The sequence below is a fragment of the Marmota flaviventris genome, chromosome 13, assembly GCF_047511675.1.
Source record: "Marmota flaviventris isolate mMarFla1 chromosome 13, mMarFla1.hap1, whole genome shotgun sequence".
NCBI lineage: Eukaryota > Metazoa > Chordata > Mammalia > Rodentia > Sciuridae > Marmota > Marmota flaviventris.
This window is the reverse complement of record NC_092510.1, coordinates 52,499,531-52,513,749: the sequence shown is the minus strand read 5'-3', so window position 1 is coordinate 52,513,749 and position 14,219 is coordinate 52,499,531. Positions and strand designations below refer to the sequence as shown.

Below are 14,219 nucleotides of genomic sequence, written 5' to 3'. Positions count from 1 at the left end.
ACTTGAGCACTGCCTTTAATACAAATAGTCTGGAAATGTACTATAAACACGTAGTCAAAAGGAAGCTTGTCTTCATGAAATTTTAGGCCAGGCAGAAAAATGCCATTGAAGATCATCATCTGTAGGACTCCCGTCCCTCTCACAGCTTTATACCGATAGTTGAGTATCTCAGTCCCACGAGCCACATCTTTGTCACCACACTCCATGAAGGATACACAATTGGCATGGTGGGCACCCATTTGCCCACTCAGAGATGTGTGCTACTCTAAACATGTTGGCTGCACTTTTATTCCTTTGCTCCCATTAGAGAGACATCTCTGGAATCTAAGTAAGAGTGACATCATTAAAAAGAGATCTTGTTAGTAACGCATTGCTTGCTATGAAACTCAAGAGATGACTAGTGTTCTTCACATGACAGCTGGGAACTGTGGGTTTAGCCTGTTTCAATGTGGGCAGTGATAGGGAATTCAGTAATTTCTGGGGTCTTTTTTTTTTTTTTAACACCTCTGATAGCCAAAAGTTCTTTCTATATTGAGCCGGAATCTGTCTACCCATGGTTTCTACCCATTAATCCCAGTTCTCCCACTTGGGGTTCAACCTCTCTCCAACTCAAAGACACTGTCCTATCAGCCTTTCCCCTCATCCCACTCTACCGGCAATCATCACCTTCTCACTCTCACTTGCAAGGACAGTCTTCTTGTTCTTTCTCAACATCCTGCTTTTATTAAAACTTGAGGCTGCCCCTTAAGAAGAATTCTATTTACTAAAGGGCCTAGAGACATGTTTCTAACCCTAGAATCTCTCCTAGTTAAAACATAGAGAATTTCCATTATAAAAAATAACAATAAATAACAACAAATCCCTTGGCTAGGAATTCTGCATTATCCATACTTTCAGAGACAAGAGAAAAATTCAGGTAGTCTCTCCTCTAGGAAGCTTCCACTGATCTATCCAATCGAGTTAGGCATCTATCCTAGATCTACAGAGATTTTCCCCATAGCACTAAGAACTATGTCCTATTTGCTACAAATTTATGTGTCTTTTTTTCCCCCTCAAAATTGAAGCCTCTTTCAAGCAGTGACTGAGCCTCATTTATCTCTGTACTTTGTACCCAGTATAATGCCTGACACATTATCATTTACAGATTTTCCAAGTGAATTAATGAACATAACAACACAACAAAAAACACAGAATCATTATAGTAACTAATAAAATCTGAGAAGGAATCAGAGAGCCCTCAAATTCTAGAAGTTTCATTTTTTAAAAATCTATAGCTTTTTAAGGAACAAACCCACCCAGTGTCTGCACCATAGTAATGAATTTTGCCTGTGTTTAATGAAGCTTGTAAGCAACAGATAACATTTAAGCCTAAAACAGAAACAATTTCATTCAAGGTACTTAAGAGGAGGAGAGAGATCATTATGGAAAGGGTTCCTGCAGAGCAACATAGCCACAAGCTCCCCCAAATCAGCTCAGGGAGGGTTAGGCTGGAAGGCTGGGAGACATGAGGGGATCTGACTGCATCTTAGCAGGAAAGCGTGGGGCAGCAATTAAAGAAACAACCTCCAGGAATATCTACCTCTCTCTCCCAGTAGCAGCACCGCCTAATGCAGACCTCTAATTTATTTCGTTTTGTCGTCTAATTGCACATCTGAGAATACAGCTGAACAAAGGGCTCTCTACCTCAACTGTTTGATGATCAGAAAACCAATTGTGGGTAGACAATTCTTCTGAAGGCTTGGGAACATTGAGCTAAAATATTATAATAGACAAATTAACAGGAAAGAAAAGATTTGAGATTCTAAATCCAAAGCAAGTACTTTTCAATTAGCGCAAATTTATAGCTTAAGTAAATCAATTATGGGTAGAGTCCAAAATTTGCAAGAGTCACAGATGAGACAAAGGATGTATGAAATAAGATGAAATAAAATAATTTCAACACTAAACTGAAATCTAAATCTCTGAATTTACTTAGGTAAAACCCTAAATGCAAAATCATTAGTAGGTCCTTCAAATAATTAGAAGTTTATTTTGTTGCAGGAACTCTAGATTTTAAAAATAAAACCTTCAGAAACTTTATATAATCGATCATGTGGGATTAGGCCCCAACTTCCTTAATAAGAGAAATGAATCCTACATTTCATCTTCATCCTCTAGGGACATCTGTACTTGCCTAAATAAAATACTTGTAAGATTCCCTTTTATTTTAATTAGCTTGTAAGACTGACATAGGATTCATAGCAAATTAAGTCTCCAAAGGTCTAATGAATTGCTTGGTGATAAACTCTATTCTTCAGATTTGTTTTTCTTTTTAGACTCACTGAAAAAACAAAAATTTTGTCTTCACATAGACAGTGAGCTACATAACTTATTTGCTTTAGTCCTGCAAGATGCCAAAATCAAGACCAACTTCCAACACTTGGTACTTAGTTTCAAACTTCTAAATCCCTGCCTAATCTGTCATAATGGCACAGCCCTGGCCATGTGGTACTCAGAAAGAGAATCAAAGGATAAAAGGAGGACTAAGCAAGACTGGGCACAGAGGGAGGCTGGGCCTAACACAGCCCTGTGGCTGTTCCTAGAAGGAGTAAGAACTCCACTATTAGGAGTGGAGGAGTCAAGACAGTCTGGGAATGTGTGTCAGTGTTTAGAGACTTAGATGCTGTAGAAGGATGGGCAGAATACTATTCCCAGAACTATAAATATCAGTGGTTGACAGCTTTGGCTGAAGATAGGTGGTATTAATAAGATGAAAAAAAAAGGGGGAAGATGGCGGCGAATAGAGTGCATCACCCCCGTGTATCGCGTCACTGCGCAGGTGAATAACGAGTTAGAACGACCAAAAGCTATCTTGTTAGGAATTTCCAGCAAAATTGGGGTGCACTGAAACCTAGAGGAAGGATTTCCATCACCGAGGACCGGTTACTGGGTCTCAACTGCGAGGGAGCTGTGCGCCCAGAGATCTGGGCTGATTGATCCGCGGCCCTCCCCGAGGCTAGAAATGGCGGGGTGCCGAGAAGCCGCCAGCAACGCACAGAAACGGCGCTGCGTATTCTGTGGAGTCCTGCCGGCTGTGCCCTCACTGAGCTCTGGGCTGAGTTAGGGGTTTGAGACTGGGGAAGGAAGTGGTCTAGTTCTGTCCCCCAAACTGGACAGTCACCAAGGAAGCCAGCGGCCACCATATTGGAGAGCTGACGTCACCATCGCCAGTTTCTGACAGAGCGCAGCTATAGAACAGGTGTGTGTTATTGAGCCCATCTCCCATACAGCGGGGAATTCGCACAAAATCTCTCCCCGGCTTTCCGGGACGGGACTATCAGAGTGAGCGTGGATAGAGGCGTGGGGAAAGGTAAAGGCACCTGACCTCCAACTCCCCCTCCCATCAGTGGCGAAAACGAAACCTGTCTTGCCAGCTCTGGGGGAGGGCAAGCGGAAGGAATCAAACAATAAGGTGCTGGTTCCCAATAGCCTCGCTCCACACCCAGCAAACCCAGGCCCAGAGTATAGTTTGAACTGCCGAGAGGCATCACACTGGGGAAGGCCTGGCTAGCAGGAGAAGCCAGGGGACTAGAGGCCAGGAATAAACCTAAGCTAACAGGTTTTTGAGAGAGACCAGGGGAAGGAGGAGGGAGCGGCCTCACACGGATTGTATCCTACAGCCAGAGGGCAAAATCTTGGCCTGGAAGGCACAGCACCACCTGCTGGAAGCTAAGAAAATAGAAGCCTAACAGTGCCTTTTCTTTTTTCTTTCTTGTTTCATTTTTTTAATTCTTTAATTTTTTAATTTTAAATTTTTTCTTTTAATTATTTTTTTTCAAATGTAATTTTTTTTTCAATTGTAATTTTTATTTTACTGCATTTTATTATTATTATTTTTTCTTATCATTTCTATTCTTTTCTCTTTCTTTCTTCTCTCCCTCTCTCTTTCTTGGTTTGCATCCTTACCTTTTCCCCATCTTTCCTCTTAAGCATGAACACACAGATTACGTATAACTTACTAAATGCAAATAGATGAATACTATGAATAGATCTATAGTCCGCCTAAGCCCTTAACTACCCCTGTCTATTCTCTTGTTAATATCCGCCTGCATTTGAGCAACCCCCCAAAGAAGCTAACATATACTAACCTCCATACCATCAAATCGCCCGACCTTAACATAAAATCCTAAGTCCAAACCTCAGTTCTCTATATGCCATCAAAATCTGAGGGCCTTTAATGAAACTAATGAATTTACCTTAAATCACAATTAAATCCAACATCTCTAAACATTGTCTCCTAACACAAAGGAGACATAGTGGAACTATAAAAACCAAAACAAATTTAAAGGAGAAAACAGAAACATAGCAGTCAACAGAGCTGGAAAGTAACTTGAGCACCATGAAAAAACAAAGGAAAAAAGGATTACAAACAATGCAGGACAACTTAAATACACAGGAGAACCTAGAGGCATCAGAAAAAGTGGACAGAGAAAGAACTCAAGGCATACCTAACTCAGATAGAACGGAATCTTAGAGAAGACATTAGACAGCAAGTCCAAATAATGAAAGTATATTTTGAAAACGAATTAAATAAGCAAATTCAAATGGCAAAGAACGAGCTCTACTAGGAGATAGAGATTTAAAAAAAAATCAAACAGTAATCCTAGAAATGCAGGAAACCATAAACAAAATTAAAAACTCAAACAAGAATATTACAAACAGACTAGATCAAATAGAAGTCAGAACATCAGATAATGAAGACAAAGTTTATCAACTTGAAAAGAATATAGTCAACATAGAAAGGATGCTTAAAAGACACAAGCAATCTATCCAAGAGATATGGGATGTCATAAAAAAACCAAACCTGAGAGTCATTGGGATAGAAGAAGGCATAGAGGTTCAAACCAAAGGAATGAATAATCTATTGAATGAAATAATCCTAGAAAACTTCCCAGATATGAAAGATGGAATGAATTACCAAATCCTGGAAGCCTACAGGACCCCAAACATTCAAAACCGTAATAGACCAACTCCAAGACACATAATTATGAAGATATTCAACATACAGAACAAGGAGAGAATATTAAAAGCTATGAGAGAAAGAAGGCAGATTACATTCAGGGGTAAACCAATTAGGTTAATGGCTGATTTTTCATCACAGACGTTGAAAGCGAGAAGATCCTGGAACAACGTATTTCAAACGCTTAAAAATAATGGATTCCAACCAAGAATACTGTATCCAGCAAAATTAAGCTTCAGATTTGACAATGAATTTAAAATATTTCACAATAAACAAAAGTTAAAAGAATTTGCAGCCAGAAAACCAGCACTGCAAGGCATTTTGAGCAAAACACTACAAGAAGAGGAATTGAAAAACAGCACCCAAAACTAACAGTGGGAGGTAACTCAGTAAAGGGAAAGAAAAAAATAACCAAAAAGGAAAAACTAGCCATATTAAAATAAATAAATAAGCATGACGGGAAGTACAAACCATAAATCACTAGTAACCTTAAACGTTAATGGCTTAAATTCACCAATCAAGAGACATAGGCTGGTAACCTGGATTAAAAAAACAAATCCAACAATATGCTGCCTTCAGGAGACTCATATGATAGGAAAAGACATACACAGGCTGAAGGTGAAAGGTTGGGAAAGATCATACCACTCACATGGTTCTCGGAAGCAAGCAGGAGTGGCCATACTCATATCAAATAAAATCAACTTCAAACCTAAGTTAATCAAAAGGGATAAAGAAGGACACTATATACTGTTAAAGGAACCATCCACCAACAAGACATAACAATTATCAATATATATGCACCAAACAATGGTGCTGCAACGTTCATAAAACAAACTCTCCTCAAGTTCAAGAGTCAAATAGACCACAACACAATAATTATGGGTGACTTCAACACACCGCTCTCACCATTGGACAGATCCTCCAGACAAAAGCTGAAAAAAGAAACTATAGAACTCAATAACACAATCAATAACCTAGACTTAACCGACATATATAGGATATACCAACCATCATCAAGTGGATACACGTTCTTCTCAGCAGCACATGGATCCTTCTCAAAGACAGACAATATATTATGCCATAGGGCAACTCTAAGTAAATATAAAGGGGTGGAGATAATACCATGCATCTTATCTGATCATAATGGAATGAAACTGAAAATCAACAATAAAAGAAGGAAGGAAAAATCCTGCATCACCTGGAAAATGAACAATATGTTACTGAATGATCAATGGGTTATAGAACACATCAAGGAGGAAATCAAGAAATTCTTGGAGAAAAATGAAAATACAGACACAACATATCGGAATCTATGGGACACAATGAAAGCAGTTTTAAGAGGGAAATTCATTTCCTAGAGTTCATTCCTCAATAAAAGAAAAAACCAACAAATAAATGAACTCACACTTCATCTCAAAACCCTAGAAAAGGAAGAGCAAAACAACAGCAAATGTAGTAGAAGGCAAGAAATACTTAAAATCAGAGCAGAAATCAACAAAATTGAAACAAAAAAAAAAACATTGAAAAAATTGATAAAACTAAAAGTTGGTTCTTGGAAAAAATAAATAAGATCGACAGACCCTTTGCCATGCTAACGAAGAGAGGAAGAGAGAGAGCTCAAATTACTAACATACGGGATGGAAAAGGCAATATCACAATGGACACTACAGAAATACAGAAGATAATTAGAAATTATTTTGAAACCCTATATTCCAATAAAATAGAAGATAGCAAAGATATCAACAAATTTCTTAAGTCATATGATTTGCCCAGTTTGAGTCAGGAAGATACACACAATTTAAACAGACCAATAACAAAGGAGGAAATAGAAGAAGCCATCAAAAGACTACCAACCAAGAAAAGCCATGGACTGGATGGATATACAGCGGAGTTTTACAAAACCTTCGAAGAAGAATTAATACCAATACTTTTCAAGTTATTTCAAGAAATAGAAAAAGAAGGAGCTCTTCCAAATTCATTCTATGAGGCCAACATCACCCTGATCCCGAAACCAGACAAGGACACTTCAAAGAAAGAAAACTACAGACCAATATCTCTAATGAACATAGATGCAAAAATCCTCAATAAAATCCTGACGAATCGAATACAAAAGCATATCAAAAAATTGTGCACCATGATCAAGTAGGATTCATCCCTGGGATGCAAGGCTGGTTCAATATACGGAAATCAATAAATGTTATTCACGACATCAATAGACTTAACCATAAGAACCACATGATAATCTCGATAGATGCAGAAAAAGCATTCGACAAAGTTCAGCTTCCCTTTATGTTCAAAACACTAGAAAAACTAGGGATAACAGGAACTTACCTCAACATTGTAAAAGCTATTTATGCTAAGCCTCAGGCTAGCATCATTCTGAATGGAAAAAAACTGAAGGCATTCCCTCTAAAATCTGGAACAAGACAGGGATGCCCTCTCTCACCACTTCTATTCAATTTAGTCCTTGAAATACTAGCCAGAGCAATTAGACAGACAAAAGAAATTAAAGGCATAAAAATAGGAAAATAAGAACTTAAATTATCACTATTTGTGGATGATATGATATTATATCTAACAGACCCAGAAGGGTCTACAAAGAAACTACTAGAGCTAATAAGTGAATTCAGCAAAGTGGCAGGATACAAAATCAACACGCATAAATCAAAGGCATTCTTGTATATCAGCGACAAATCTTCTGAAATGGAAATGAGGACAACCACCCCATTCACGATATGCTCAAAAAAAATAAAATACTTGGGAATCAACCTAACAAAAGAGGTGAAAGATTTATACAACGAAAACTACAGAACCCTAAAGAGAGAAATAGAAGAAGACCTTAGAAGATGGAAAAATATACCCTGTTCATGGATAGGCAGAACTAACATCATCAAAATGGCGATATTACCCAAAGTTCTCTATAGGTTTAATGCAATGTCAATCAAAATCCCAAAGGCATTTCTTGTAGAAATAGACAAAGCAATCATGAAATTCATATGGAAAAACAAAAGACCCAGAATAGCAAAAGAAATTCTAAGCAGGAAGTGTAAATCAGGAGGTATAGTGATACCAGATTTCAAACTGTACTACAGAGCAATAGTAACAAAAACAGCATGGTACTGGTACCAAAACAGGCAGGTGGACCAATGGTACAGAATAGAGGACACAGAGACCAATCCACAATATTATAACTTTCTTATATTTGATAAAGGGGCTAAAAGCATGCAATGGAGGAAGGATAGCATCTTCAACAAATGGTGCTGGGACAACTGGAAATCCATATGCAACAAAATGAAACTGAATCCCTTTCTCTCACCATGCACAAAAGTTAACTCAAAATGGATCAAAGAGCTTGATATCAAATCAGAGACTCTGTGCCTGATAGAAGAAAAAGTTGGCTCCGATTTACATATTGTGGGGTCAGGCTCCAAATACCTTAATAGGACACCCATAGCACAAGAGTTAATAACAAGAATCAACAAATGGGACTTACTTAAACTAAAAAGTTTTTTCTCAGCAAGAGAAACAATAAGAGAGGTAAATAGGGAGCCTACATCCTGGGAACAAATTTTTACTCCTCACACTTCAGATAGAGCCCTAATATCCAGAGTATACAAAGAAGTCAAAAAATTAAACAATAAGATAACAAATAACCCAATCAACAAATGGGCAAAAGACCTGAACAGACACTTCTCAGAGGAGGACATACAATCAATCAACAAGTACATGAAAAAATGCTCACCATCTCTAGCAGTCAGAGAAATGCAAATGAAAACCACCCTAAGATACCATCTCACTCCAGTAAGATTAGCAATCATTATGAAGTCAAACAACAAGTGCTGGCGAGGATGTGGGGAAAAGGGTACTCTTGTACATTGCTGGTGGGACTGCAAATTGGTGCGGCCAATTTGGAAAGCAGTATGGGGATTCCTGGGAAAGCTGGGAATGGAACCACCATTTGACCCAGCTATTGCCCTTCTTGGACTATTCCCTGAAGACCTTAAAAGGGCGTACTACAGGGATACTGCCACATAGATGTTCATAGCAGCACAATTCACAATAGCTAGACTGTGGAACCAACCCAGATGCCCTTCAAGAGATGAATGGATAAAAAAAAATGTGGCATTTATACCCAATGGAGTATTACGCAGCACTGAAAAATGACAAAATCATGGAATTTGCAGGGAAATGGATGGCATTAGAGCAGATTATGCTAAGTGAAGCTAGCCAATCCCTAAAAAACAAATGCCAAATGTCTTCTTTGATATAATGAGAGCAATTAAGAACAGAGCAGGGAGGAAGAGCAGGAGGAAAAGATTAACATTAAACAGAGACATGAGGTGGGAGGGAAAGGGAGAGAAAAGGGAAATTGCATGGAAATGGAAGGAGACCCTCATTGATATATAAAATTACGTATAAGAGGTTGTGAGGGGGAAGGGAAAAAAAACAAGGGAAAGAATTAAATTACAACAGATGGGGTAGAGAGAGAAGATGGGAGGGGAGGGGAGGGGAGGGAGGATAGTAGAGGTTAGTAAAGGTAGCATAATACAACAGTTACTAATATGGCATAATGTAAAAATGTGGGTGTGTAATCGATGTGATTCTGCAATCTGTATTTGGGGTAAAAATGGTAGTTCATAACCCACTTGAATCGAATGTATGAAATATGATATGTCAAGAGTTTTGTAATGTTTTGAATAACCAATTAAAAAAAAAGAAAAAAAAAGGGACCAACAGAGACATTTTAGTCCCTGCTGATTAACAACTTATTATTTATATATTAGGAACTCAAATGTTTTCTCCTGTTATCTACTCGCATCTTTTTTCCTTTCCTAGAAACACACTAGGCTCTACTAACTCTTATTTAGCCTCCACCCTTTGATGTAAACAGCTTGAAGATCTTCCCTGCCCACCCTGTGTGGGTGGGTTTCTTCTGCGCCAGGCATCTGCAGCATCAGGTTTTGTTAGCCTTCTACACTGGTCACATGTGTCCAAAGTACATTAGACATTCTCCACTAGACTATGAATTTCACACACTCAGGAATCCTGTGTGTATCCTACATACCTGGATCACTGGAGGCATAAAGCAAATATTTGTTGAGTTCATCAATGAACTTAACAGGAGAAAAAATGAAAAAGACTTTACAAACAGCTAAAGTCTCAGTACCTTAAGTAGGTTATTTTTATCAGTGCTGGGAACATCGCAAAGGCTATCTACACTAAGCCCCAGGCCAACATTATCCTAAATAAAGAAAAATTGAAGGCCTTCCCTCTAAAAACTGGAACAAGAGAGGGATGCTCTCTTTCACCACTCCTATTTAACATAGTTCTTGAACCACTGGCCAGAGCAATTAGACAGACAAAGAAATTAAAGGGATGTGTATAGGAAAAGAAGAACTTATATTAGTACTATTTGCTGATGACATGATTCTATACATGGAAGACCCTAAAAGCTCCACCAGAAAATTTCTAGAACTAATGAATGAATTCAGCAAAGTAGCAGAATATAAAAACAATACCCATAAATCAAAGGCATTTCTGTATATCAGTGACAAATCCTCAGAAAGTGAAATGAGGGAAACTACCTTATTTACAATAGCCTCATAAATAAATAAATAAACAAACAAATAAATAAATAAAATACTTGGGAAATCAACTTAACCAAAAAGGTGAAAGATCTATACAATGAAAACTACAGGACCCTAAAGAAAGAAATCAAAGATCTTAGAAGATAGAAAGATGTACCTTGCTCTTGGAGAGGCAGAATTAATATCATCAAAATGACCATACTACCAAAAGCACTATACAGATTTAATGCAATTCTGATTAAAATCCCAATGGCATTCCTCATAGAAATAGAAAAAGCAATCACAAAATTCATCTGGAAAAATAAGAGACCCAGAATAGCTAAATCAATCCTTAGCAGGAAGAGTGAAGCAGGTGGCATCACTATACCAGACCTTAAATTATACTACAGAGCAATAGTAACAAAAACAGCATGGTATTGGCACCAAAACAGACTGGTAGACCAATCGTACAGAATAGAGGACACAGAGACCAACCCATAAAATTACAACTATCTTATATTAGACAACGGCACCAAAAACATGCACTGGAGAAAAGATAGCCTCTTCAACAAATGGTGCTGGGAAAACTGGAAATCCATATACAACAAAATGAAATTAAACCCCTATCTCTCACCATGCACAAAACTCAACTCAAAATGGATCAAGGACCTAGGAATTAAACCAGAGTCTCTGCGTCTAATAGAAGAAAAAGTAGGCCCTAATCTCCATCATGAGGGATTAGGCCCCAACTTCCTTAATAAGACTCATATAGCGCCAGAATTAAAACCAAGAATCAATAAATGAAATGGTCTCAAACTAAAAAGTTTCTTCTCAGCAAAAGAAACAATCTGTGAGGTGAACAGAGAGCCTATATCTTGGGAGCAATTTTTTACCCCTCACACATCAGATAGAGCACTAATCTCTGGGGTATATAAAGAACTCAAAAAGCTAAGCACCAAAAAAAAAAAAAAAAAAAAAAAAACCAAATAACCCAATCCATAAATGGGACCAAGGACCTGAACAGACACTTCTCAGAAGAGGATATACAATCAATTAACAAATATATGGAAAAATGTTCATCATTTCTAGCAATTAGAGAAATGCAAATCAAAATTACTCTAAGATATCACTAAAGTCAGAATAGCAGCTATTATGAAGATAAACAATAAGTGTTGGTGAGGATGTGGGGAAAACGGCATACTCATACATTGCTGGTGGGACTGAAAATTAGTATAGCCAATATGGAAAGCAGTATTTTCCAGTATTCCTTGGAAAACTGGGAATGGAGCCACCATTTGACCCAACTATCCCACTCCTTGGTCTACACCCAAAGGACTTAAAAAAGAGCATAACCCATTTGAATCAAATGTATGATATGTCAAGATCATTGTATTGTCTTGAGCAACTAATAAAAAAAAAAACAATGAGGCTTCTTACAATAGAGATTAAATGGAAAAAAAATTAAAGATGTGCTTATTGTAAATCTTTATTGCACCAATAAGCCTGATAGTCCTTCAATGTAAAATTTTCCCCCCAGCATATAGTAATGAATAATGACTTGTATGTTCTTTTGATAACCAAATAAAAACAACGAGTTAACCTCTTAATGGAATTTAAAAAAAAAAACAGCAGCATACTACAGGGACACAGCCACATCAACGTTTATAGCGGCACAATTTACAATAACTAAACTGTGGAGCCAACCTAGATGCTCTTCAATAGATGAATGGATTTTAAAAATGTGGTATATATACACAATGGAATATTATTCAGCAATAAAAGAGAATAAAATCATGGCATTTGCAGGTAAATGGATGGTGTTGGAGAAAATAATGCTAAGTAAAGTTAACCAATTCCAAAAAAACAAATGCCAAATGTTTTCTCTGATATAAGGTGACTGACCCATACTGGGGTAGGGAAGGGAGCATGGGAGAAATAGACAAAATCTAGATAGGGCAGAGGGGTGGGAGGGGATGGGAGGGGGCCGGGGGTTAGCAATGATGGTGGAATGTGATGGACACCATTATCCAAAGTACATGTACGGAGACATGAATTGGTGTGAATATACTTTTTATACAAACAGAGACATGAAAAATTGTGTTCTATATGTGTAATAAGAATTGTAAAGCATTCCACTGTCATGTATTTAAAAAATAAAATCAATTAAATATTTAAAAAAGACTTTACAAACAAAAAATAGCAAAATTGAGACAGTCACTGGAAATGATGTGGACAAAATGAAAAAAAAGTTAAATCTATCTCTCAGGCCTCTAAAATATTTCTGATACAGGCAAATCAGAATATAAAGAAAAAATGCTTTTTTATAAAAATGTACAGAAACAAAATTCTTAATAATGCTTAAATGTAGTTTCCAGGTATTATACAGGCTTGGGACAGTCTTTATCAAGTACAGGATTTGTACTCCTAGATCCATCACCATCAACAATTGAAAACCCAAGATATTTGCACAATACACACTCTTCGTCATAAGCCTAAATACCACTTGCTATGAAAAGTGAAAGAGAAAATATGGCTTATACCCCAGGAAAAATGAAATGAGACATTTTATTCATTACCTCTACCTCCATTTATTGAGAACCTGTGATCTTTTAGGCAGAACCCTAAATTAATTATATTAGTCTTAATCCTTAATAAAAATTTTCCAAGTGGGTATAAGTATTCTCATGTTATATATAAACACACTCTGAACAATAAATGTACTTTGCAACAAGCAGTGGAAATGGAGTTGGAGCCAAGGCAGATATGCTCCAAAAACTGCATTCTCTCCATCTACCCTGCTGGATCTGGATGGCACCATCCTGTCAGAAAGTCCTCTACAGTCAGAAAGTGACTCAGCCTTCAGCCTCTCCCCAAAACATCTGGGACATCCTTCTCCACCTTCTCCACTTTTCTTCCCACCTTACCCTCATTCAACCATCAGCTCCACATAACCCTTATGTAGAAAAGAGATGATAGGACCTACTAGGAGTAGAGCATTATGACACTCCACTTTCACTGAGCATAGCACTGAGGGATGACAGGATACTTTAAATCTCCTATTTTGGAATATACTTCAAAAGGAAAATATCTTTTAAAACAATGAAATGTGTTCTCAGATATCAGTAGAGAGTAGCTCCCCCTGGCCCTCTAATGGTGGAAAACTTATGGCAAAGGAAACTCATGGTGGTGGGGACTTACCCTCTCCATCTCTTTGAAGTCATCATCTAGCTTGGTTCCTTCAGCTCCTCCAACCTTCTCACTTACTTTCTGCAGGGGGAAAAAAAACACAAGAAAATTATTATAGTTTCTTTTACAAAGATATAATTAAGCACTTTCAGAAACATCATTTTGTCATCAAAGGTTCAAAAAATAAAAGAAACATCATTTAATGCACTCTCACAATCATTTTCAGAATTAGGTGGATAGTCCCATTTTCATAGTAAGAAACTGTGCTTCAGAGGGTTTAAAAACAACCTTCTGTGGGTATTGAAGCAAGATTTTAAACTTCTATCTTCCTATTTCATTGCTGGTGCTCTTTCTGCTACATAAATCATCATACAAATATACCTAATCACTAATATTTTCCTTATGGAAGTTCTAAGGAGCAGTATTGTATAATAGTCATTTCCCTCCAATAATGGCTCTAAAATGCT

General features: G+C 37.5%; 1 protein-coding gene across 2 annotated transcripts in view; it reads right to left on the bottom strand.

Annotated features, from left to right (window-relative positions):
• Window positions 1–14,219, bottom strand: part of Sh3gl2 (SH3 domain containing GRB2 like 2, endophilin A1) — a 216,784-nt gene that overhangs the window by 45,687 nt on the left and 156,878 nt on the right. For both annotated transcript variants that reach the window (XM_071600664.1, XM_027950597.3), the window contains exon 2: window positions 13,765–13,833. In XM_071600664.1, the coding sequence (XP_071456765.1) occupies window positions 13,765–13,833 (69 nt within the window). The remainder of the gene's footprint in view (window positions 1–13,764; window positions 13,834–14,219) is intronic.